Raw genomic sequence first — 28,000 nt, forward strand, 5'->3', positions numbered from 1 at the left:
CGTTGCCCGTGAAGACGGTAGTGAAGCAGCGAAGTTTTCAAGCAAAGGGTCGTCCATTGATGATGGAAAGGAAAGAGACGATGAATAAAAATAAAACCTAATTCCATAATTCCGGTATTGTGCTTTCCTTTCGAGCTTTTTTATCGGACTTTCTTTGTTACGTAATTCGCGTGCGGAAACTGTTATGGCTGCGGGAAGCTTCTAGCCAGCACTCGACAGAATTCGGATACCGCTGGCTAGTCTTTATCAAACGGTCAACTGATTCGCACGAAGCTGACGTTGAGCGAAAGGCCGACCGGTAATGCGGCTAGCGAACTGATATTTACCATTTGGCCAAATTTCGCAGAATTCATTCAGATCGCGAAGAACAGTGAGCAGCTTGTGAAGTGATAGTGGAGACCAGTTATCAATGCAGTCAGAAGTGTTGCATTGCGTGGGACTACTCATATCGCACCGGAAAAGATGAAAGTTAGCAGGTTGTTTAGGCAGATCAAACACTCGGCTTATCGCAAGGTACGATAATGTTCGATTTGTTATCAAAGTGTAGTAACACGCTCTGTTGTAAAAGTTGAATTTACGTCGCAAATTGATTGAAAACATATATCAAAGTCTATTGCAAGAGTATTCTTACGTCTCAGTTTTTACGTATTGGTTAATTTTTTTTTCAATTCGAGAAACAAAAAAAGAAGTCTACGAGAACATGTTTCAAGAACCAGTTTGATTCCATCAAAATTTTCATTCGAAATTGTCACACATATTAAAGGCATGCGTTACATTTTACGAATCTTCATTTAAGACGAAATGATGTGTTTCCTATTTGAAAAGAAAACAAATTTGTTTTAAGGTACATCGCCTTTTCCTGCGATTCACCATGTTATTTTAGTTTTTTTTAATAAGTCCTCAGGAAATAGTACATTTTTCAGAGGCGGTTTCCTGGTAAATCACTGACTAACTTCTAAATCGGTATATACACTTCGAAATATAAGATCGAGTTAATTGACTTTCTTGAATACAATGTTGGCAATAGGAAATTTAAAATTTCATTGACGAAGTATACTGAAGAAACATTGTAATGCATGTGTGACATACGAAGAATCACCAATTGCCAAAATACCACATACCTTCAACTCATATTAGTGGTCGCATTTTGGCCGAACCGTGAAGTCACACAACGTGGCTGTAATCAAGCATAAGCCATCCCCAAACACGTTCATGTGTGATAGTTTTTTTTTATGTTTTTGTTATCTCTGCTTTCCGGGGCTATTTCTGCTCATATACCTTTTCGGCGGTCATCCCGCGGCCGGTTACTTAATTAATTCGAGACTTGGAATTTAATGACCAAATTCGAACGGTGTACGGATCTTTGCCTCAGCGATGCAGTGAAGCGGTGACTCACCATGAGATCGAGGCAAGGTATGATTTATGTCGGGTTTTATCTGAATTTGGGGCATTGAACTAAGTAATGGTCGAAACCATGAATGATTTATGGATTACTATAAGTGTTCGTATTGTTAATGAGATGATGATAATTGAATGTAAAAAAATAATATTTAAAACTAATACAGGTACGATACAAAAATATCCCTAAAGTGTCACTTACACTCTTTACTCACAACCCCTCATTTTTTTCGAAAAAACAATTAAAATTGTTGGCGTTTTGTCATTGTGAAGAGCCTAAAAATCGATCCATCACTGTATTTTGATCACTTTCTGTATCCATCAATTTTCGATGAAAATAATTTCGTATTTTCGTAAACAGCTATTTCGACTTGCTTCTTAAATTGAAATTTTAGATTGCCTAGATTTATTTTGGATTTTTCTGAAATTTCCATGAAATCTGAACTACTGAATAAATCCATACAAGATCTTCAGAAGGAAAATGAGATAAAAGATTTTTTTCATCTCAATGAGTTGTGATATTTTTCTCAGGATTTTTTTGGTAGCTTGTCTGTGGCATAGACGTCCTAATGTTTCAAACCAGCTCACCTCTTATTAATCTCTTTTTAATCGGATTACTCGAGCACTTCTCAGGTAACCGTAGGCATTTAAATAAGCAGTATATGCGACAAACCTGAGTTCTTTAATAGTGGAACATAGCCGAAAAGACGTAATATAGTGCTAAAGGTTATTCGGGTGGAATGTTGCTTTCAGGTGACGCACCTGGTCGTATGGTTACGGACAACCTCTTGGTTCATCTATGCGTCAAATCAATTTTGACACGAATAGGCACTATAGTGCCTATATGAAGACTATAGTCTTTATAGACCAATGCAAACTCTAATTTAACCTCACTTATTTTGACAGTACACAGAGCTTGTTTACAAGGTGTTACAGCGAGGGCAATAACGCCGACCTGTTATCTCTGGATATCTCCAAGGCCCTCAACAGTATTTGGATCCGCTTAGTCCTTCAATGTTATAGCGAGTGGAGAATTTCTGGCAACATCCTTGCTTTTGTTCAAAATTTCCTCACGAGGTGCTCCTTTCAAGTCCTAAACGGGAACCAGGTTTCAATGACTTTTCCAGAGGAGGTCCTGGTGATGCTGTTCCTTGTGTATATCATTCACTTCCCCTAAACATTTACATGTTCGGCTTTGCCGACGAGATATTGCTGATGATCGTTGACGACACTCCATGCCGCACGCAGATAAAAACACAATCTGCCGTCAATGCTGTTTTCACAGGGTCTGCTCTGTGGGCATTACTATGACCGTCAGTAAGAGTATCAGAGGACACGTCTGCCGTTGGATGCGCCAGTTGTCCGGGCCATGTGTCAAGCTGGAAGACCATTCCAGCCCAAAAAAAAATCGTAAAATTACTTGGAGTGTCGTCCATTGACAGGAGCTTCTTATTCCAACCGCACTTTCTAGGATCAGATTTAATTTGGTTCGGACGGTTTTCAAAGCGCACCGAACCAATTCCGGTTAAAGGTCGGGCAAGCTATCATTGATAGACGTCTATTCTACGACCTACATCTCCCTCTGTCGCCGTTCTTTAACTCATATGTTCGAGGCGCTTCCGAGTTGCTACGAGTGGTTGGTGTCTAGAGCCAAATGTGTCTGTTCCGAGGCAGGCATTTTGACAGTTAGCCTCTTCTGCCGCAATAATACAGGATCCTTTCCTTATATGACCGGCACTTATTCAAAGCCAACATCAACATAGTGCACAATTTCCGACGCCCAAGTAACAAATCCAAAACCATTTGAATTTATTCATAATTAGTAATGGCTTTAAGAATGATTTTAAAATACTGGTGTGTTTTAAAAGAGCTTTCAATAAGAAAAAGGCGCATCAAATTTTAAGATTCTTAAAATAGTGTTGGAAATCTCTTCAATTGAACAATAAAAACTATCAATGATCTAGCGATTATGCTCTTATGAACGTTTTTAAAACATTCTCCTAGATACATTAAAAGTTTGAACAATAAGTCTAAATGAATGCTTCTTATAGAATTCTTCTGACACCCTGGGATAAAATACAACTGTTCCATAAACTCACATAAAAACCGAAATGAATCACTCGAGTATCAGTTAAATTTTTGCGTTCTGGTATAAAACTAATTCATATATATCAAGAATGAAACCCAACCGATTGAAAAAATCAAGTCAAGTGATATTTCAAAAGAAGAGTACATGAAAACTTAGCAAATTAGGTGCAATTCTAAAAACCGTTATACACTTTCTCACGCAGTACATCTTCTTCCATTTATCGTCCGTCACAACTTTCCTAGCAGGTTTTTTTTCTAGAAATTTTTTTCGGCCAGGATGCCTTTTGCTTCCCACTTACTGGAGATGACACTGAAACATATTTCTTTATCAACAATCCCTTTACGATGCATTGTAAAGGTCCTCTGACGGAATCTGTTTCAGTGCTCGCGATTTCAGACACCACTCGATACGGAAGAAACGCACTACTGTCATTTTTGTTGATTTAGTTTTGCTGCGTCGCAGCATGCATGAAAAAATAATAATGACAGTTGCGCCTTGCTTCCGTATCGAGTGGTGTGCCCCGAAAACGCGAGCACTTTGAAACTTGGATTCCGTCAGGAGTGACCTTAATTAATGGCCGGGATAATTGAGGCCAATGAAAAGGGTTTTGATTTCAGTCGGTCGGGTGAGCACTTCTATGACACCCATCCCCACACTATCTGAGTTACAGATTTTCGTTTTGCCCTCACTTAGAAAAAAAAATTTGTTTTGTCCACCTTAAAAAGCATACTATAAATAGAGTTATAAGTTATTTTATTTAATGCGCTAATAATAATTATTATTACCTTCAAAATGAACAAATATTCAAAATGTAGATTTCCAGTACCAATGGAAACGCAAAACCAAAACAAACATCCGTCAAAATATTCACAGATAACCCACCCTTATTCAAGAGTGCCATAAAGGCGATGGTTCTGGTAATGGGTTTAAACTAGATAAAACGGTTTTAAACCAGTTTTTTCAAAAGAAAATTGTTTTATTCAAAACTGGATTAATTTGTAATGGTTTTATTTAGAGTAAAACGATAAAATGGTGATTTTGCTATTTTGCTTGACTGAAAAATAACAACCATGTTGGAAATTTCGGATTGATTAGGAATTATATTGTAAATTACAGCTCTTATAAGCTAAATTTTATTGTCATACTTAATATAATCCATGTTACAACGAGCTCTTTTATAGATTTATTCAACATGAACAATTTTTACGTTATAATTCAAAAGCGCTTTGATTATTGGAATAATTTTATAATCATAATACCGCAATATTTTTTCAGCGCTAGTCGATTTTTCGTAGTTTTACGTAAAAATCGACAGCCAATTTTGAAGCGCAAGTTGTTTCTTTGTATGTTTAAACTAAAATTTGCAAAAATATGAAATGTACTATTTGCTTTTAGAGACATGGCGACAATTATTTTGTGTGAAATATTTACATTGTATTATTCTCAGTGATTCCCCTTTTTGTTTTCATTTATAAATATAATTTGGTCTAAAGCATTCTCAAATGAGAATATTATGAATTAGTTTGAGATTAAAAAGACTTTGAAATAGTTTTATGATAGATTTGAAAACCATGAGAAATACGTTTTGCACAGATCTAAAAAGTTTTAAGACATTCGTATTCTATTTCTCTACAACTTCTTGTAGAGTGGGCCAAATTGAGCTTATAGGAGATTTATGATTAGTTTATTAAGGTGTTAAAAGAATTCTAGATTTATTTCTGGTTTTATCAAGTGGTGCTTACATTCTACTTTAGATGTGCCTTAAAGCAAAATTTGTTACTTGGGCGGGGTGACAACTCGGTGGCTTTCAGGTAGTCAACGGCCAAGCCACTAAACAGAGATTTCATTCCATGGGGAAACTGTCAAAACGCACGCAAACGTATCCATTGTGTTTGGCCCACAACGATCACAGGTATACGGATGGGTCCGTTGCATGCCGTAGAGTAGGCATCGAAGTCACCGGGACCAACATGACTATCTCGGATTGTCTCCCGGAGGTATCAGGCCATAGACCGAAGGTCATTAGGTCGAATGAGAAGTCAGTTCCTCCTTTTTCCTTCTTTCTTCTTCCTTTTACTATTTCTTACTTCTTTGTTCTTTCATCTTTCATCCTTTTTCCTTATTCTTTCTTCTTCATTCTTACTTATTTTTTCTTCCTTCTTCTTTCTATTCTTTTCCTTCTTCCTTCTTTTCTTTCTTTCGTTTTCTTCTTACTTTTTCTTCTTTCTTTTCTTTTCCTTCTTCCTTCATCTTTCTTTCATCTTCCTCCTTCTTTCTCCTTCCTTCTTTTTTCCTTTTTCTTTTTTTTCCTTCTTTCTTTACTCATCTTCCTTCTTATTTCATCCTTCTCATTTCTCACCTCCCCCTTTTATACTTGTCATTTCTCTCTTCTCACTTCTTACTCCTTGTTTTTCACTTTTCTTTTCTCATTTTTCACTTCTCACTTCACACTACTCACTCCCTCAATCCTCACTTCTTCTTCTTCTTCTTCTTATTGGCATTACAGTCCCCCTTTGGGACAGAGCCGCCTCGCAGCTTAGTGTTCATTAAGCACTTCCACAGTTATTAACTGCGAGGTTTCTAAGCCAAGTTATCATTTTTGCATTCGTATATCATGAGGCTAGCACGATGATACTTTTATGCCCAGGGAAGTCGAGACAATTTCCAATCCGAAAATTGCCTAGACCGGCACCGGGAACCGAACCCAGCCACCCTCAGCATGGTCTTGCTTTGTAGCCGCACGTCTTACCGCACGGCCAAGGAGGGCCCCCAATCCTCACTAGGTTGGTTAAAAAAATCGATTTCGCTCTACCACGCTTTTTCAATTGTGTCTAATTTGATTTGAATAAATATTGACTTAGCTGTAACCGTTTGGTTAGAAATTGTGGATTTTTGTTTTGTCATTATGTTGTTGTTTCGGAACCTTCACGTTTGACACAAATTTATTACACAGAACAACACGCACACGCCACAATTAGGATCTAATAAGTTATATTGAAATAGTGAATGTTCCTGTATTGTTAGTTTTTGTTTACCGCGAAAAACCCTTGATTACCCAGTAGTTAGCCGACCCTGGGATTGCCGGAGAGTCTCTTGCATCTTGGTTGTGCTCGCTACTGCTAGTTGTCGAGTAGAGAAAAGTAGTTTCATAGCACAATTAAATTTTTCATTATACAGGTCGATATAACGTACCCCGGATATAACGAACACTCGATATAACGTCACTCGATATAGCGTACATTTTTCCGCGATATAACACTTTTAAAAATATTTTTAATTTGGCTAGTTATTCCGAAATAATTTAGTAAATTGTCATGAGCATTCATGTAGGGATCACACCATCTTATAGAGTGTAATGTCATTGGCGTAACTAGCCCAGATGCATAGGGGGGCTATAGTCCTTTCATCTATTTTCTCTATTTTAAGCTTCTTTTTAAAAATTCGCGAACATTTTGCCTCAGTAAGTTATCATAGTACAGTAATGTGATTACACTAAGGATACGGGGTATGCTACGATAATCTAATAACTGGTCACAGTGGCACATCCGAATAGGGAAAAAATGTGATTAATACGGTCTAACAACCTAAGGCAAAATCGGATCAATCACACTCACACATGCTTTCTGTTGTAGCCCACAGTATCGAAGTGGGTTTGTTTACCAGCCGATGATTGCTAGCTAGCCGAAGCATTGCCCTACCCAGAGTGTATGTAATTAAGAGTGGCGACACTGTCAGAATTGAAACAAAATTTATCTGTCATTCCCATACAAAATCGTGTTCCAAACGAGCAGGAGACCTGTCAAATGCGGCACATGTCGCCACTCTTAATTACATACACTCTGGCCCTACCTATCTGTGGTGATGGGTTGCATGGGAGGGCTTTTTGATTGGACAAATCGAAGTTTGGATCTTTGTTTACAAAATCTCATAGGTACGTCCGGATGCTTGCAAAGTACCTCGATTGCTTTGATTGATATTTTGGTGGCTCTCCGTTGTTCATATGAAGCTTACTTCGATGCTTTCAAATCAATTAGGAGGCACATAGCGGAACTGTTCCGTTTTCCATCTCACTGGACATATATTCATGTCATCACGAAACAAAGAAATATGGCACCAAGAAGCGACGAATTCTTATTGTTAACATGCGTGCTCACTGCTGAAAAAATCACAAAAAGGGAAAACAAATCCAATCCCTTTTTGTTGCTTTGTTTTTCGTGGGATGAGTCCGATACTATGAGATGAAGTCCAGGAGCAGTAATTATTGACCCTTATTGACATCAAAAGCAATTTCACTGCCACACAGGAATCTTCCTCGGAAATGAGAAACAAGCTCATTTGTCTTCCACTCATTTCATTATGATAGGGTGAATATGGAAGATAACACTTTTGTCTTCAAACTTTTTCAGTAATTCATTATGCTCTATGTTGAAAATTGATATCACTGTTTACTAACTTTTGAAACCTAGGAAGGTTATTTTTTCTAGGAAGAACTAAGACTCCCTAGCCCCCCCCCTTCTTATTTACGCCAATGTTTTATGTTATCACTCAAAGACATTGTTGTTATACGATCAAGTAATTCCTTCGGAATTTCCCTCAGAAAACAGTTCAAAACTCGCACAACGGATTCCTTACGAAAAAATGGTTCCTCGAGTTCGGAAATCCCTGGAAAAATCGACAATTTCTTCAGGAATAATTTTAGAAATTCCCCTAGTTTTAGAACAAAATTCTAGGAACTAGAATTCCTGAATGAATTCCTAAAGGAATTTTCAAAGAAACTCCTGAAGGAATTTTCGACATTCTTAAATTACTCCAAGAATTCTTTTGAACATTCCTTCAAGATTTCCTTCAGAACCTCCTCCCAGGATTTCTTCGAAAAATCCTCCGGAAATAGTTTCGGTAATAAATCTAAAAATTTCTTTTTTAATTACAAAGAATGTTCCTTCGAACATTTTTTTAAATAATTAATTTTCAAATACGTTTACAAATATCTTTCGATATTTTTTCGGACATGTCTTCTGAAATTTCTTTAGAACATTTACGGAAAATATTTTGGGAATTTTTTCGGAAATCCTTTCGAAGATTTCTTTGGGAATTCGTTCGGAAATTTCTTCAGAAATTGCTTCGGAAATTTCTCTAGGTTTTGAAAATTCGCGTAGGAATTTATTAGAAATTAGTTTGGATTTTTCTTAAGGAATTCGTTTAGGACCAACAACTTTTCTGATAGAATTCAGGTATTTTGTACGGGTTTACTAAAGGAATGTGCGAAGTAGATCCTGGAGTGATTTTCGAAAGAATCCTAAAGAAACTTAAGAAACATTTTTTAAAGAACTTTCCGAAAAAACAAAATTCTACATTTCTCTAGAATTTCTCCAGAAGTTTTCCCAGGATTTATCAAAATTGGCGGGATATTAGTTTTTTTTATTCAATATTCAATATTCAATTTGGTTGATTACGTTCCCCTTCGTGCTTTAGAAATTCCCTCGTCAGTGATCGCACTACTTAATTAACGAATTTTTATCCAAACAGTGCCTAGAAAAGCAGGACCTGTGTTCACAAGTTATTTATTGTGCTTCGTATGCAGTGGCCGGTATAATAAAGTGCCCACTAGCCGTTTTTTTTATACAAAATGATCAACTTTGGAGCTCTAGACCTCGGTTTCCCGTGGACCTATTTAGCTGAAAATTTGACCAGAGCTCAGAAATAACTTGATTTTTACCATACATATGTTTCGCCCATATTAATTAACAGGGCAAAAAAATATTGCGGTAATACCAAATCAATATTTTTTTGCAATTTTTTTTTATTACTTTGGATTTTATAGGTTGTTACCAAGAACGGTTACAATACCTTCGTTGAGCATTAACGTACTGTTTGCAAATTATTGGGCATTTTTATCCTACGTTGTGTTTTTAAGCAATAAAACTATATCAATCACGGTATTGACCGTCCTGCCATGGCGGAGGTATAAAACTGACTATTTATTTGTCATATAGTACGGGAGGATTACAAATACATTCATCTTTACATTAACATTAGGGTGGGCAGAAAATATAATAGGTTTGCTCAAACATACTCCCCCCAAAACGAACTGTTTTCAATTAGATTCACAAAATATGAAATAAAACAAACACTGTGCACTGTGAAACACTAAAAATCAGAATAGTTCGGCATGCGCACTCGCCATTGGATCAAAGAATGTTTCTCAACTAAGACTGTGCCAGTCCAAAGCGGGATGAGATCGAACACTCTTCACTAGATGGCTACCTAAGAGGCCGCACCATCGTAGTAGGAAGTGGAGCGGAATCCAGCCTGAATAATAAGTGTTTCTTGTAGCTGCCGACCATTTGTTCGAATATCTGTCCACTGGAGTTGAGCATCACTTCTAGTCTAATACCGAGCCTATTGCTGCAGTAAGGAGGAGAGCTAGACAGTTGATGCTCTGCTAGATAGCTACCTTCACAGTGACACTATCGTAGCTGGAAGTAAACGGACAAACTGCAGCATTCTGTGGTGATGCGATGAATTCGACGATCGTCCGTATACGTTGGCCGCTTCACGAGTACAATAGATTGTTGTTTGGACATATCGATATAAATTTCTTTTCGGTCACGGCACCAATTATGTTTGCAAATTATTGGGCATTTTTATCCTACGTTGTGTTTTTAAGCAATAAAACTATATCAATCACGGTATTGACCGTCCTGTCATGGCGGAGGTATAAAACTGACTATTTATTTGTCATATAGTACGGGAGGATTACAAATACATTCATCTTTACATTAACATTAGGGTGGGCAGAAAATATAATAGGTTTGCTCAAACACGTACTTTCAACCAAAAATAACAACTACAAAAACTACCTAAAAAATGTGAAACTCCGCATGTAGTGCCAACAAGGGGGAATAGTCATCTATTTTATTAGTAAAATGACTATTCCTCCTTTAATAGTGTAATTATTTACTAACGCTACTGTGGAACGCGAAATCCAAGCGGAGTTGTCTCGGGTAACCCCAACTCCGAGGGCGAAATCAAAAAAAGAAGAAGGATGAGAGGGTGAAAAGTCAGTCGGGAATAGACCATTACCGTGTACAGAAGTGTGTCGCAAAGCGCCAATAACACCGACAATCAAGTGCAGGAACTCTTTACCGCCAGGTTTGGCCGAAGTCCACGCTCCTAGAAGGTTGTGCCTAGGTTGCGACCGGCTGAGAAACACGAAGTTACCGCCCTCAGGGGATCTCCGTTGAACAGAAAAGGACGCGACCTCGAGCCATGCGCTCGGAGTGACCTCTATGATGAAACCGTTCGTCTTCTAACTTCTACCATTATGGGGATCTTCTCTGCGTGGACGGCCATTTCAAGAACCCTGCATGCCTCTGTCATCGCTGGCGTCCCGTCGGTACCTGCCGGTGACCGACATCAGGTCGATTCTGAACCCCGCCCGACGACCATCTCAAGATCCCTGCTGGCCTCTGTCATCGCTGGCGTCCCGTCGGTACCAGCCCGTAACCGACATCAGGTAAAGCCCGAATCCCATTCTACGACCATCTCAAGAACCCGGCCACAGCAACGTCACCCGTCGGGAGAACCTTCTGGAACAACCCCGTGGCAAACACCAATACGAAAATAGGTTCCAGAGATTGATCTTCCCATCGCTGCTTCTTTAATTAGCTTGATAATTCCTTGCATGTCCATACGTTGGTTCTTGTACCCCAATTATTGGCTCTAGCTCACTGTAAGCTTCTCAGTAGCAAGTGACCCCTGGTTTTGCCGCCTCACTTAGTGTTCATTAAGCACTTCCACAGTTATTAACTGCGAGGTTTCTAAGCTAGTTGTTGCCTAGACCTAGACCAGCACGGGGAGTCGAACCCAGCCATGGTCTTGCTTTGTAGCCGCGCATCTTACCGCACGTCAACGTGCAGATTAACATCACTTATTTTAGATTATTTTAAAAGTAATCCTTCGTGGTTGAAAACTATGTTTTTTTTTTGATTTTTTTATTGATTTTCGTAGTGTGGGTGGGAATCTATTAGAAAACACTATTGATGGTTGGTTTACTGCTGATTGTGGGAATTGACGTACCGGTACTGCTGCTGTTAGAGCCGCGTTGCTTAATTCGTTGATGACGAGCGCTCGCCGATGCCTTCTGGTCTGGTTTCCGGCGGGGTGGTGGTAGTCGGAAAAAACTGGTGCATCGGATAGCAATTTGAGCCAATTGCCTTTGCATAATTTTGTTCAAAATGGCCTATTGGCGGCTAATAATCTAGTATTTATTTATTTATTTAGTTTTTCAGCTTAATATTTTGAATGAGGGAGGAACCCCTTTAAGTGATGTCCTATGAATTCTTTCTCGAAAGGGCACAAAACCTCTTTACCTTTTCATAAAACGTTGTAAAGCAAACCTAATACTGAAGGCTCATGCGGCAAAACTACATGATGGTGCCAGCAAACACAAGGGAAGGAGCGACAATACCATTGAGAAGCATCAGGATCATGAAAAGGAAATATCAAGTTTTGAAAAAGATAAACACTCAAAATAGGAAGAAAATTTCTTCCTAAAATATCCCGAACAGAAATTGGAATTGGAAATCCTAATTTTGAAATTTCTTTTCATCATCTATATCTCGGATGACTATAGCAAATATAAGAACTTAAAATAAGTCTCGAAAAAGTACAAATAAAATTTCTATGAACCTAGTTTTGCTAAACTATCCGCTTGTTCATTAATATAAATCTGAGAATTAGCAGAAATCCATTCAACTTCCAGTATGTAAATTAAATAATAATTCTTTCAACAATATAATCAAATGATGAATTTTATAATTGTAGTTCATAGAACTTTAAATCCTACCCCTTTGCTTGTCAGGCTAACTGGAGACCCCAACTCAACTGAAGCTATCAGTGCTATCCAAAAAAACTGGGGATGTTCTATAAAATTACTAGATAATCTAGTACTCCCTTCCAGAATTTGAAATCAAGTTGGTGGGGCTTTTAGTAAAAATTAAATTCAGTTAAATTTAATTCAAGCTAAGATCTTGCGAAACATTTACTTTCGCATGAATTAATTTGTTGGCAAAACTTACACCAACATAAATTTTGTATTGAAATTTATTTCTATTTCGGCTTATTTATTTCTCTGGGAATAATGGACTGGATTTTCCAGGAAAATTGTATATGTTAATATACGTTTAATAATTTTTCCCCAGAACTTTGGGTTTCTCATTTCTGAAGTGAGTTGTATTTTGTGTTTTTATTTTGAGTGAAGAACTAATCTAGAAAATCATGTCGCAAATAAATAAAGTTCAATAAAAGGAGTGATGATGTGATTACAAAATCTGGATAAAATCTACATTGAGTCCTAAAAAACTTTTCAAACACATGGGAAACTGTTAGAAATTTGTCATAAATTGGTTTCAAAACATAATTTCAAATGATTCTTTATCCAGATAATCGTCTTATAAATGCCTTTGAAATTCAGGTTTCACTCCGATGTTAGTTGAAACAAAGAAAGGCGATATAGGCTAATATAGGGATTTGTATATAAACTGATAAGCTTCGCACCGCAATGGAATTTATATCAATAAACAATTTATTGTAATCATGTATTATTCTGCGTTTGTTGGGTGTGCGAAAAGGGGCTTATCATCAAATTAGTTTATCAGAACAACAATCGCTCGTTAATCGTTGTTTGACATCCGCCGAATATGGGCAGTAGCGCTCATTTGCCTTGGCAAAGATTGCAAAGCTCATCATCATCTCCCACACTACCATTCCATGTTGATTGGTGGCATAAGCGATGTCTGATGATAACTAAACCATATATATCTTTATTTAACGATCAAAACATTGAAGGATGGTTGAAGCTACAATTTTTTTTAGAAAAATTTACACCTAGCTGACATAGTTTATAAATGACTACTAAAATGTTGGATCAAACACCTTCACCTAACTGTAGGTTAAATAAAAACTCCATTAAAAATTGCGTGGCACGTGTTTAATGTGGGGTCACCATATAATGAGCTCCATTTATGACTCACTCTACAATATGGCAGGTATATCTCAAGCCTGACAGCAAAATAACTTGGATGCATCAACTTCGTAAGAAGGTACTTTCTCAGTTTGCTGATTTATTGTAAACATGTTATCAAACGATTTCAACAAAGACACTACCATAACGTGTCTTCGGGTGTCTTGTTGATAGTCGGATGGCAAATTTGGTAATTTTTTCGTTATTTTTTTTAAGGTAGCACCTGAAGTCACGGAGTGCACGACGGTAGTACAAAAATGTTAAATACAAACAAATTTGCAAAAAATGTAGATCATTTCTCAACATATCTTCCAATCGTTCTATTGGATAATGAAGCGCCTACGCAAAAGCACCGTATCTTTTTACCAAACACAAAATGTACATTACCTATAAGTAGCGGCAGAAGGAAATGGGTATAGAACGAAGCAAAAAAAAACTATTGGCACAGTGGTATTGTTGCTACCGAAAAAACACAGAAGGTTGGGATAAGTGATCTTGAAGTGAAGGAAAATAGAATCGTAAATCACTGGAGAGTTGGGGCACCGAATCCAATGTTCATATACAAAAAGTGCTTATTTTGAAAATAGATTTGAAAATATATTCGCATTTTTGAAAATATATTTATTCCTAACTATGGATTACATAACGTGCAACAGTCTGTGACGCCATAAGATAGCCCATTTTATTCGATAATCCCCTATCCACGATCATCTTCCTCTGTATCAAGATGCTATTGACAGTGATATGCTTAGCGGAGGAGAGGCCGGCGACGTTAACTGGCAGTAAATTACGGGTACAAATGCTAAAGAGACAAAGCGCCACGGTCAAGGTCGCTGCTGCCGGCCGCCGGGCCGCTACACCTGACCTGAGGGTGTAAATCAGTGGTAGCACACAAGCGCCGCGCGCCGCTGAAACGTCACCAGCATCGTTGATCGTACTTAATATGACTCAACATTGTAGATGTTTTGAATGATGAGGATGCGCGCTGGCTTTAATGACTGACGGAATGATCGGATGGGTTGGGGTAGCTTCGAGAAGGCACTTTTGAAACTTGTGCATATCTGATAACGACACCTGCTGTGAGGTGATGTCACACGAGTGCAATGCCGGTTGGGTGAAGATGCATCAAAATGTTCAGCTGTTCCGGTTTGTTGAACGTTCCATTAACTGTGACTTATGGAACGTACACACGGTCAAGCAGTTTGACCAACATTGACTCCACCTCTCGTTTGTTCAAACATCCATCAAATTTAACCAACAGCGGCACGAACAATCAATTTATTCGACTAACAATATAACACACGAACGACCGAAGTGCCAACTTGAGCACCAACCATCAAAAAATATATGGGGGTTTGTGCAACTTCACTACAAATGCTCAAACATGTTCGGCGAACCTTGACTCCACCCCCGACAACTCAAACCAAAATCAAACCGTTTTAATTTTTTCCAACCGAGCCGGCAACTGTCAAATGGTTGTTCGAACAACTTCACACACGTTCAAACAAAGCAGCAACCGAAGCGTTTTCGTGGGGGCGGAGTCAATGTTCGTCGAACTGCTTGACTGGTGTGTACGTTGCATTAGCTGATAGGAGTTTTGGCACGTACATATGCATGAACTCTCTCGGTAATGTTGTACATATAGGAAGTCATCATTTGAAACAAGATGTGCAGAATAAATTTCTTCGCATGATCATAGACGTCCCATGGAGTACGCACCCATATCTCCTTCCTCAATGGTTCCACATTCCAACTGGAACTTGGCCTGCTTTTCAACTTAGTATTCTTTAAGCATTTCCTCAGTTATTAATTGAAAGCTTTTCTATGCCCGCCATTGCATGAGTATGTACATTGTGTCGTAAGTACAATGGATGCACTATGCCCAAGGTGTCGAGGAAGTTTCCAACCCGAAAACATCCAAGTCCGGACTGATAATCCTACTCGCCATCTCCGGATTGGCAATCCTACGCCTTTGCTCGCAAGGTAACTGAAGACCCCAGGTATGCACACATTGATGCCCATCATTCGGTTGGATTAAATAGCACTTTGATCACGTTAATAATAAATTTTCATACCTAGTTGTTGGTTGAGATTGCACTTAATTTTATTAACGAGCGATACCTAAGCTCGAAGTGGAATTCATAATTTATAGAGTTTTATAGCTTTAAAGGTTGAAGTATGTAGGATTTTCTCTTTTGATAGTGTAAACAAATAATATGATAAAAAATAAATATAATCAGATATTGATCAAACATATTTGGAGCACATAAAAAATGTCTTCACGGACATTTCACGGACAACCCTTTGGAATGTCTATTGGAAGTTCACTTGTCATAAGATGACTTTGTACAATTTCATTTAATTCCATCACTTAATTATACCTTGACAGATACGTATTTCGATCTCAACAGTAAGGTCGTCTTCAGTGTCTCGTATTGATCAAAAAGTGGCCACTTTCCTTTCCAGCACTTCCAGCATTCCAGGGTATTTCGGAATGTGACCAGATGAACTAAATACCCTCAGAACACATTTCTATGAACAAAATCATGAAGTTTGACACATCGAAAGACGTGTTTCCGGCTTGGTCTGGCAGTGGCCATTTTTTCGAACCGGGAGGTTACCCCAGTATTTACTCCCATTCCGGAACCACGTCCATTTTAAAAACGATGACCAATGTCCCTGAAACTATAGGAATGTTGTGATCGATTGCAGAAAATAGAATCAAATTCCGATGCAATACTGCTGAGAACCTTAATTTTTAAAATTTAGTTTTCCGTGAAATTGGGAGTCAGGAACGTAAAGGCGTCCTTCAGTAGAGTCTATTATTTTTTTTTGATTTTTCATCATATTATGAGAAAATTCCCATTAGATGCTGATTATTAAAGCTTTTTATTTAAATTTTAATTAATTAAATTTCAGGGTTTAATATATTACATTCATATTACCTTGTGGAATTATGGTGATGATGGTAAACAATCACGCCATCGGCCTACTAGATTGATCCGCAGGTTTTGGAAAAATACTGAACGTTTTGGAAAAATATTCCCTCAGTTATCAATTGAAAGCTTTTCCATTGCATGAGTATGTGTCTTGGGTGGCAACTACAATGGATACACTATGCCCAGGGAGTCGAGAATGTTTCCCATTCGAAATTATCCTAGACCGGACCGAGAATCGAACTTGCCATCTCCTGATTGGCAATCCTACGCCTTTGATCGAAAGGCTATTGAACACTCTCCAAAGGCATATGAACGAAAGAAGTTGGAAAACTGAAGGAAGTGGTAGAAAAGAAAGTTAAAAAGAGTTACAGTAGAAAATTGGATATCGAGGGCGTGGCGGTTTTTATTATTAAACGCCATTACAGTTTCCCGCCGTTATAAAACTCCTTACATGCCCTCATAGAAACCTGTCTCCCGTAGGTGATATAGAACCAGGCTTCTTACAATACGTCCACGGGGGTGCTCGACATAGGCAAAGGGTCCACGTTAGGCTCCATTCCGCCGAAAAGAAGCTGGCATCCACCCCTGATTCAGAAGTACATAGAAGCGCGAAGCCGTTATTCGGTATTTGATGATGGACGCATAAGAAAAGGAAGGAAGTACGACGTCAAGGACGGAACTAAAGTGTATCTGCAACCAATAATAAAGTGGGCGTTTTTCGTGAGTCAACTTCGAGTGTTTACTTATCGCGGAGTGTCACGACAATAGAGGCTTGTAGTAGGGGGCAGTGTTGTAAAATGTCATTTGCATTCGTTTGTAAAATTTTCGCAGAACTTTTTTCAGAAGGTAGCTATTAATTCATGTTGTATGACGAACTTATAGCGCTTAAATAGACCTACAACTTTGTCTAACATGACTTTGCTGTAATTATGTAATCTGGGGCGTGGGAGGCAAAATGTCATTCAAATGACATTATGTCAAATGACACGTGACATTTTGGAGAGTTTTCACTCTCCAGCCTCAGATGTTATACTTAGAGCAATGTACCCTTGGACAAAAATATAGCCCTACTCAAGCGTTATGATTACATTCAAAATTATGGAATAAATTTGGCTTCTAAAGAAAGTTATGAACAAATTAGTCAAATGACATGCAGATGACATTTTACAAGCCTGGTAGGGGGTCTCATCAGAACTGGGAGTAACACGGCCCTGGCCCCCAGAAAGTTAAAAAGCCGTTGTAACAACGGCATATTCTGTCAAATGACCTATTTGGTCGAAAGTTTGGTCTTAGTTCAGCCACACAAATTTTCGACTAACTGAAATGTATGGCCAAAAAGCATTTTCGATCGTATGTCCCGTTCGGCTAAATGACTTGTCCGAATGATCTCTTCGACTGTACAACCGATTTGCCAAATGTCATTTTCGGTCAAATAACACTTTTGGTCAAATGATATTTAACCGCAAAGGATTGGGGAACAACTGAGATGTGGCTGTGTATTGTGATGTAATTTTTTTTAATTCAGTATTATCTGTTGAGAAGTTTATTGAGATAAATGACATGAACACGAACAGCCAAATGGAACATTCGGCCAACGACCTGTACGCCATTTTTTTTGGCAAAATTAGCTTTTCGGTAAAACGACATTTCGACATTTCGAAAATTTTCCGGAATTTCCACTAGCATAGCATATGTGATTGTACAAATCGTGGGTGGCTATACAATGCTCAATTGAGCAATCTACTGTATACATATTGTCGCAAATTGGTACTTGGGATTAGTACCTTTTCCTATACAGTAGTAGTTGTATACCTGGCCACGTCCTTACAATCACGGAAGGAAGGGAAGGAATGTTAGTTCAACATCTACTAGTGAAGATGCAGGGAACCCATACTACCTTCATAGATGTCTCTGGAAGGAAAATTTGTGTTAGTGGGAAAGGTGAATAATAGGGAGCTCTATTCGACAATATAGAGCATTTGTCAATAACAGTATATGCTGTAAAAATAATAAAATATATTCATCAATTTACTTACGAACCGTCCTAAGGAAAAACAAAACAAAACACAAAATTTCGGCAAATCGCGCGATCGTTCTACCGTCCGAAACAAGAGCCAACTCGCACTGAACAAATTTTCCGGAATTTTCACTACTACGTAAATTTTTTAAACCCAACGGAAATTTATTCGGAATTTGAAAGAATTTATTTGGATTGGAATTCTTCATATTGCCCATAAGAAATTTTTCAGAAATTCTATAAGAAATTATTTAAAAAAAAGTGTGCTTGACAAATAGGGGAACTGCTCCTTGAATTCATACCATGTACCCAAATCAATACCATTCGAAAACAAAGAATTGGTGCGCTATTTGTTTTGTTTCTCATTTTTGTGATTTTTTCAGCAGTGAGCACGTCGGAAAACAACAAAACACGACACAAATTGAGCCTAAATTGCCTGTTTTGCGAATGTTATTGATATAGGAGCATGTTATTAATAATGGAGCAGATACCCTACTACACACTATTTTTGTTTTAGGCTTACCAAAATCGAGCATCACCGTAGTTCAGTATATATCAAACATTAATTTCGACTAAGCGAAAGCAAAATATTTTTCGAATCTCGCTTAGTTCCAGAAAATATTAACCTGCAACGCTGGTTAGACAGCTTTACGTGGTGTGTTACGGGGTAAGATCTACCACGGTTACATTGCCAGCTACAGGCAAATCCCGACCCAACGAATAACTTCCTCATTATCCAACTCCGTGGTACTTTTGAGGGTGTCGCTAAGTCGGTGGCCTCTCGTTAAGTAAGTACCACATCTCCCTAGTTATGGTGAAGATGGGCGTGGCCTGGAGTAGTAATCCTCATGCTTTTGTTATTTTTGTCTAAGACTGGAATCAAGGACCACTACCCTTTTTGATATCTGATAGCATTCTAGATAAGAATCTCAAAAGTAAAACATGAGTTTCATTAGTGTCCAATCTACGAATTGCATTGCTATGCTAATGCTATGCTAATGCTATGCTAATGCTATGCTAATGCTATGCTAATGCTATGCTAATGCTATGCTAATGCTATGCTAATGCTATGCTAATGCTATGCTAATGCTATGCTAATGCTATGCTAATGCTATGCTAATGCTATGCTAATGCTATGCTAATGCTATGCTAATGCTATGCTAATGCCATGCTAATGCTATGCTAATGCTATGCTAATGCTATGCTAATGCTATGCTAATGCTATGCTAATGCTATGCTAATGCTATGCTAATGCTATGCTAATGCAATGCTAATGCTATGCTAATGCTATGCTAATGCTATGCTAATGCTATGCTAATGCTATGCTAATGCTATGCTAATGCTATGCTAATGCTATGCTAATGCTATGCTAATGCTATGCTAATGCTATGCTAATGCTATGCTAATGCTATGCTACTGCTATGCTAATGCTATGCTAATGCTATGCTAATGCTATGCTAATGCTATGCTAATGCTATGCTAATGCTATGCTAATGCTATGCTAATGCTATGCTAATGCTATGCTAATGCTATGCTAATGCTATGCTAATGCTATGCTAATGCTATGCTAATGCTATGCTAATGCTATGCTAATGCTATGCTAATGCTATGCTAATGCTATGCTAAAGCTCTCTTAGTTCCAGAAAATATTTTGAGAATTTGGAATCCTGAAACTTTAGTATTCTGATGGAAATTCCAGGAATCTTAACTCCATTTCTGGGAAATTTTATTTCCTGTTTAGAAATAAGATAGAAGTGATAAGTTTCGATGGAACTTTTAAAAATTGAGAATCTTACAAAGCAGATCATGCTGAAGGTGACTAGAAAAAAATAGATTCCGTTCTATCAGGTAATAACGTCGAGTAAATGAAACAGACTGAATAAAACGCGTATAAGTCGTTTCAAATTATGATGTATAATATAAGAAAAACAGCTTTTGAAATGAGTATATCTTGCAATTAAATAATACAACAGAGGCCAGCGAAGGTACCCCTAGGGGTACATGTACCCTAGGTTGATTTTGCCAAACGACGTATGTCCATTTCGGTTAAATTACATTTTCTTCCGAACGATTTTTTTGGCATAATGATCAAATCAGCCAAACGAAACCTTTAGCCAAATGGTTCTTTCTGTCAAATGACCATTTCGGGCATTTTCGGACAACCAATTTTTTCGGCCAAAGGAACTATTCGACCAAATGACATGTTCAGCCAAATAACATTAGGCTAGATGGGCTTCGACCAAATGGTATGTTTGATCGAACGATAAATTCGGTAAAACCAATTTTCGACCTAGTGACCTTCGGTCAAATGTCTTTCTGCCAAACCACTCTTCTCCTTTCAAAAATTATATTTTAAAAAGAAATTCTTTGGATTTCAACGAGAAATCTTTCGAAATTTCCACTCGAAATTTTTTTTTGTTTTTACGGAGAGCTTTTTCAAAATTTCAAAGGCAAATTGATAAGGTGCTTGTGTCACTGCTTCTGCCTCATAAGCAGGAGATCAAGGGTTCGATGCCTGGCCCTGTCCCATTTCATATTAGATTATTTCGTTTATCTTATATCTCAATCTCTTTTCAAATCAAATTCCCACGGGTAGCGGTGGTGCGGTAGACGTGTGTGTAGTATTAGAATTTAATAACAACCAAATTCTAATTGTAAAACTTTCATCCCATTAGAATTATTTTTAATACTTTCTCATTGCTCTAGTTCTTCTCATTTCCATTCATATATTCCTATCCCATAGATCCCATAACTTACCAAAGTGAATCCAGATAATTCATCCCTTCATATTAACATAATATCCTCGAGACGATCGTGGAGATGCAGAGGTATACTCGGTCTCTAGTAACAACGAGAGTTGAACTAATAATTCTTCCTTTTCTTGATGATCGTAAGGACGTGGCCAACTAAATCAACTAGTTCGAGTAGAGACGTTCCATGGTGGAATAAAACTCTTGAGAAGCTTAGGAGAACTGCGCGTAGGGAGTTCAATCGGGCTAAGCGAACCGGCGATTGGAGCCTATACAGAAAGGCCCTGACGAACTACAACAAAGAAATAAGGTCAGCCAAACGGAAATCGTGGATTCTAATGTGTGAAAGCATAGAGAATACACCCGTAGTGGCCAGACTCCAAAATACTCTTTCAAAAGACCACTCCAATGGTGTGGGTAGCCTCCGAAAGACGGATGGTTCGCTCACTGTAGAGCCTAGCGATACACTGAGCGAATTGTTAAAGATCCACTTCCCTGATTCAATCCCTGAGTCGAGCATCGGCGACCAAGGCACTGGAATTGCTGTCTCAGATCCACAAGAGATCCAATCATGGGTATCTGGGTCTAAAAAAGACGCAATAAAGGTTGCAAAGGAAGCTTACACTCAGGCCAGGGTTGAGAGGGCTGTGAGATCTTTCGAGCCATTTAAGTCTCCTGGCATGGATGGAATATTTCCAGCGTTGATCCAAAAAGAGGAGAAAACACTGGTTCCACCCTTGGTTGAGATTTTTAAGGCGAGTCTGATTTTGGGGCACATACCTAACGATTGGCGTCAAATCCGGGCTGTCTTCATTCCGAAGGCAGGCAAGAGAGATAAAACCAACCCCAAAGCATTCAGGCCGATAAGTAGTTTATCCTCTGTAATGCTCAAAATTATGGAAAAGGTACTATGCGAGTACATAAATCACAAATTTATGAAAGCAATGCCTTTGTCAAAAAAACCAATTCGCTTATCAAAGTGGAAAATCTACGATCTCGGCACTACATACGGTAGTTCAAAAATCGAAAAACACTTAATGCAAAAAGAAATTGCTCTTGTAGCATTTCTTGATATTGAGGGCGCATTCGATAACGCTTCTTATTCGTCTATAGGGTCAGCAATGTTGAGGAGAAAATTCGACCCATGCATTGTTACCTGGGTACATGCTATGCTAGCTAATCGGAAAATCTCCTCTGAGCTTAGCGGTTCATACATCACTGTTAAAGCAACAAGGGGGTGTCCGCAAGTTCTCCTTTGTTGTGGTCACTGGTGGTGGATGAGCTTCTAGACAGCTTAGAGAGAAGAGGCTTCGAAGTGGTTGGATATGCTGATGACGTTGTCATTATTGTACGAGGCAAATTCGAAAGTGTTATCGTGGAAAGAATGCAATCTGCCCTAAATCACACTTTTTCCTGGTGTCAAAAGTATCAACTATTCATAAATCCTACAAAAACTTCCATTATCCCTTTCACCAAACGGAGAAAGGTACAACTGAAACCCCTTTTCTTGAATCAAACACAATTAGTTTATTCAAGTGAAGTAAAATATCTAGGTGTCATACTCGACGCAAAGCTTAATTGGAATTCTCATCTCCAATCAGTTGTGCAGAAAGGTCTCAATACACTTTGGGTTTGTTCAAAAACCCTTGGTAAAAGATGGGGCCTAAAACCAAGTATGATCATGTGGATATATAAAACCATTGTCCGTCCCAGGACAACTTACGCTTCCCTTGTCTGGTGGCCTAAAACTAATGAGTGAGGCTGCTGCAAGGGCTAAGCTCAACAAAATCCAACGCACCGCTTGCATAGCCATCACTGGTGCAGTTCGTAGTACACCCACTTTGGCCCTAGACGCAATGCTTCACCTGCCCCAGTTAGATCAATTCATAAAGCTGGAAGCGGAAAAAGTGCTCTAAGGTTAAAGAGAACAAAACACTGCTGTCGGGAGACCTTACGGGTCACCTCAGCATATTAAATGAATTTGCCATAAATCCTGCAATAGGAATTTGTAGTGACTGGATGGAAACGGTAGTCAATTATGACTTACCTTACGATGTGTTCATTCCTTCCCGCCAGGAGTGGGAAGGAGGTGGACCAACGTTCCAACAGGCTCTATAAATTTCTTCACAGATGGTTCGAAAATGAATAATCTGACAGGATCCGGAATCTATGGCCCTGCTAACAAAAATTTCTGTCCACTTAGGACAGTGGCCCACAGTATTTCAGGCGGAAATATATGCAATATTAGAATGCGTGTTATTATGCCTGAGGAGAAAGTATAGATTTGCAAAATATGTATTTTCTCTGACAGCCAAGCAACACTTAAGTCGCTTAATAACTACACTTGTAACTCAAAGCTAGTGTGGAATGCACTCTGGCTTTGAAAACTTATCCATACGCAATCGAGTCTACCTATATTGGATCCCAGGACATACGGGTCTAGAGGGAAACGAGATTGCTGATGAGCTAGCCAGGAATGGATCTAATGAAAGGTTCATTGGCCCTGAGCCCTTCTGCGGGATCTCAGACTGCTCTGTAAAAATGGAACTGAACAAATATATGGTCAGTCAAATCACATCAAACTGGAATGCACTTCCCCATACGAGCCAATCCAAAAGGCTCGTAACGATTAACCCCAAGAAAACCCAACAACTATTAGGTCTCAACAAAAGGGATCTCAACATCTACACCGGTCTAATAACTGGACACTGCCCCTGCCCTTTTTAGGGCCTGCTGACATATGGATCTTATCCCCCAAGGACGTGGTTGGCTTCATAAAGCTAGTCTCGCCAGAATGGGGGAGTCACATACTGTAACTCAGGATCTCTATTCATCAATAATAGATGGTCTTGAGTTCAGTCGATACCAAGGTATCTCAGTGACAAACATGTTACTGAGATAACTTGCGTATTTCACAGTAAAAGGGTATATCACAATAGTCCTAAAATCTGGACGCAGTGATCTTCACCCGACAAACGAGGAAAAAAAAAAAAAAATGACGTGGCCAGCGCTGTAATTGACTTAGTAAAATGCAATGAATTTCCTAATCTTGTACATTAAGAATGGTAGCCAAAACCCTGTGCAATTTTGCAAGTTCTAGTCAATCACGAAGTATCAACTACGAATTGTACGGTTATCCTGCTCATGCTCATGCTCAGAGTTTTTCAAAATTTCAAAGGCAAACTGTATGGTATTTTCACGAAATATTCTCTCGAATTTCAAAATGATGTTGTATGGAATTCTTCGGAAATTATACTGAAAAAATTGAATCAAAGTGGTAAATTATAGACAAACGGTATGACAAATTTTGCAAAAATGTGCGGCGTGCCAAAAATATTCGACGGCGGTGCAGACCTCTGCTTGGAATCGCTTCCATCAATTTCCAGATGTTCTTGGGGGTGACCAGAACAGAAGCAGTCTTAAAACCAAAACAACATTATCCTACGTTTTTCTGATGGCAAATCATGAAGTTTGATATGTCGTATTAGGGTGGTTCAAAAAATCGTTTTTTCTCCACCACGCTTTTTTGATTTTGTCTGGTGTTTTGAGTTTCTTTCAAAAATTTGAGCTAATATGAATAAAAACTGATTTAGCACAAGACGTTTATAGTTTGTATGAAAATTAGGATGAAGAAATTAAATTTTTCATTGTACTGATTATCGCGCAAACTAAAAGCTAAAAGCTTAAGAGTTTTCATTCAATGAAAACCGCAATTTAATTAATCGTTCTAATTATTAGTAATCAGATGGCAGATGACATGTCTTCAATTCACGTTTAATCAAGTGATTTGAAAAACATATCAATCAGAATACCATTACTAGTTGTAAATACATAGTTACTAGATTTCTTTCAATAGTTTCACTATTTTGTTTATATAAGCAGTCTAATAAGACCATGAACATGTGATAATTAATGCTATTGTTCTTGAAACAAAGTTTGAAAGGTGCTCTACAACATCAGCTATCATGGGAAGGAAAAGATTAACCAAAATTTTGGGTCAAAGAGAAAACGAAATGCATCGAGCGTATTTAATTTCATGTTTTTTCGGTTCTTATAGTTTTCTTTCATTTTTTCAGATTTTGAATAAATAACACTATTCTTGATTTTTTATCTGATACAGCAAATTATGACTACAATGGTATGCTTTTGTTCTACAGATTCGCCAGGCCACCATCGCCGAGTGGATTCTCAAGCTGTTCTTTATATTCTCCTGCATGATCATCACGGTGGTGCTCATCATTCACAAGTACCAGAGTCTATCCAACTTTAAAAAGGCGCTTTACTACCGCTACGTCAGCGATGAGCCATTCTTCAACGGTGGTCGCAGGAACGTTGATCGCATTCGAGTCGACTGGCATGACTATGCGTATATCGAGTACGAGACCGAACGGGAAGGTCCCGGTGAGCACGGGAAGCCTGTCAAGCTAGAAAAACCGGAGGATATCAAGCTGAACGAGAAATTGTTCAAAGAAAATGGCTATTCGGCCGTCATTAGCGATATGATTGCATTAAACCGATCGGTGCCGGACATCAGACATCAACAGTAAGTTCATGGCGCTGTCAGAGGGCGCAATTTAATTGAAAGCGTGTTTTTTGTTTCAACATTCTCTAGTTTTCAGATGTCGCAAAAAGCGCTATCTCCAGGAACTGCCAACGGTCAGCGTGATTGTTATTTTCTACAATGAGCACTGGAGCACGTTACTGCGAACCGTTTACAGTGTTCTTAATCGATCGCCCTCGCAACTTCTGAAGGAAATCGTTTTGGTCAACGATCATAGCACCAAGGAGTTTTTGTGGAAACCGTTACAGGATTTCGTACAGAGTGAACTGGCACCAAAAGTGAAGCTAATTAATTTGCCAGAGCGATCGGGATTGATAACAGCCCGTTTGACTGGAGCTAAGGTTGCTAGCGGAGACGTGCTGATCGTGCTCGACTCACATACAGAGGTGAATGTGAATTGGCTGCCTCCGCTATTAGGTAAATTAGATCACGTATCATATATTTATTACCTTCGACGATATTTTCAATTCAGGATGAATTTTTCTCTGGTTATGAAATATTATGAAAGTTATTTGTTTTCGAAATGAAGCACTGAGTACCGTGACCTGCCCTAATTCCGCGCATCGCCTAATACCGTGGTTTTCATCAAAAATCAGAACCTGGCTATCATGGACATCGTATTATTTGGTGAAATGTTCAAACATATTATGTTTGAACATTTCACCAAATAATGTGATGTCCATGATTGCCAGGTTCTGATGTTTTATGAAAACCACGGTATTAGGCGATGCGCGGAATTAGGGCAGGTCACGGTATAGCTTTATCTAATTAAAACAGAGCTAAAAGATGTTGGATTGACGTAGAATAAGATTAAGAACGGAAAGTCTGAACACCAAATGTTGATTTTTTCAACTTATACGAGATTGAGACAAAATTCTTTATTGCGGGCAGTACTTACCAAAACGTTTTTGAAATATTTTCCTTGTTTGTTAACTTCTTCTGTTTTAATTTAATTTTTCTTTCCGCTATTTAATATTTCCAGAGCCGATAGCCGAGGATTATCGTACGTGCGTTTGTCCGTTCATCGATGTTATCGCGCACGATACATTCCACTATCGGGCCCAAGATGAAGGGAAACGGGGTGCCTTCGATTGGAAGTTCCTGTACAAGAGATTGCCTCTACGGCCACAAGACCAATTGGATCCAACCGAGCCCTTCGAAAGTCCCATCATGGCTGGCGGATTGTTTGCCATTAGTGCAAAGTTTTTCTGGGAGCTCGGTGGCTACGATGAAGGGCTGGACATATGGGGTGGGGAGCAGTACGAGTTGAGCTTCAAGATTTGGCAATGTGGCGGTAAAATGGTTGATGCACCGTGTTCTCGTGTTGGTCATGTGTATCGAGGGTATGCACCGTTCCCAAATCCCAGAGGAACAAACTTTGTCACGAAAAACTTCAAAAGAGTGGCAGAAGTGTGGATGGATGAATACAAACAGTTTCTGTACGAACGAAATCGACAATTTGACAAAGTCGATGCAGGCGATCTAACCAAGCAGAAAGCATTGAGGGAGAAGCTTCAGTGTAAACCATTCAAGTGGTTTTTGGAAGAGGTTGCTCCGGATCTGGTGGTTCGCTATCCGTTCAGAGATCCGAAGCCATTTGCTTCAGGAAGAGTTCAGAGCTTAGCTAATCCTAAGTTGTGTCTGGACTCGATAAACCATAAAGCAAAGCAACCTATTGGCGTATTTAGCTGCGCTGCGAACAAGACCCACCCCCAGAACAATCAGTTCCTCACCCTGACCTATTACCGAGACATTCGAGTTGCCAGCGTGGATAAGTGCCTAGACGCATCGAGTGATGACTCCGAAGTAATACTTTTCAACTGCCATGAATCGCAGGGTAATCAGTTGTGGCAGTACGATGTAGTAAGATTGAATAAAATTTCGAAATTTTCTCAAACTTAATTATTTTTAAAATTTCAGGAAAATCAATTAATTCTGCACGGGAAACCGAGTCGGAATCAGTGTCTTGATCTCGTGGGACGAAAAGTGATTGTATCCCAATGTGATCACAGAAAAAAGACCCAGCGATGGGAGTGGGGTTTTGTAGATGAGACTAATTTAAAAAATTGGCAAACCTATGGAGCTAAGCTGTTGCCCTAATGCTCATTTTTGAACGTTTTATTTGTTCCTCTTATAGACTGGTTACTGTAAATAAAAAATGAAAAAAAAACTCGTTGAAAAATTAAACTTACTCGCCAAGAAAATGCATTTTGTTACAACAT

General features: G+C 38.7%; 1 protein-coding gene across 1 annotated transcript; it reads left to right on the forward strand.

Moving 5' to 3' along the window:
• Positions 1-232: 232 nt before the first annotated feature.
• LOC134224279 (N-acetylgalactosaminyltransferase 6-like) lies at positions 233-27,956 on the forward strand. The gene is made up of 5 exons (XM_062703614.1): positions 233-513; positions 25,375-25,760; positions 25,837-26,195; positions 26,761-27,641; positions 27,699-27,956. The coding sequence occupies exons 1-5, from the start codon at positions 463-465 to the stop codon at positions 27,876-27,878; spliced, it is 1,857 nt and encodes a 618-aa protein (XP_062559598.1). The 5' UTR covers positions 233-462; the 3' UTR covers positions 27,879-27,956.
• Positions 27,957-28,000: the final 44 nt, after the last annotated feature.

The sequence above is a fragment of the Armigeres subalbatus genome, chromosome 3, assembly GCF_024139115.2.
Source record: "Armigeres subalbatus isolate Guangzhou_Male chromosome 3, GZ_Asu_2, whole genome shotgun sequence".
NCBI classification, from domain to species: Eukaryota; Metazoa; Arthropoda; class Insecta; order Diptera; family Culicidae; genus Armigeres; species Armigeres subalbatus.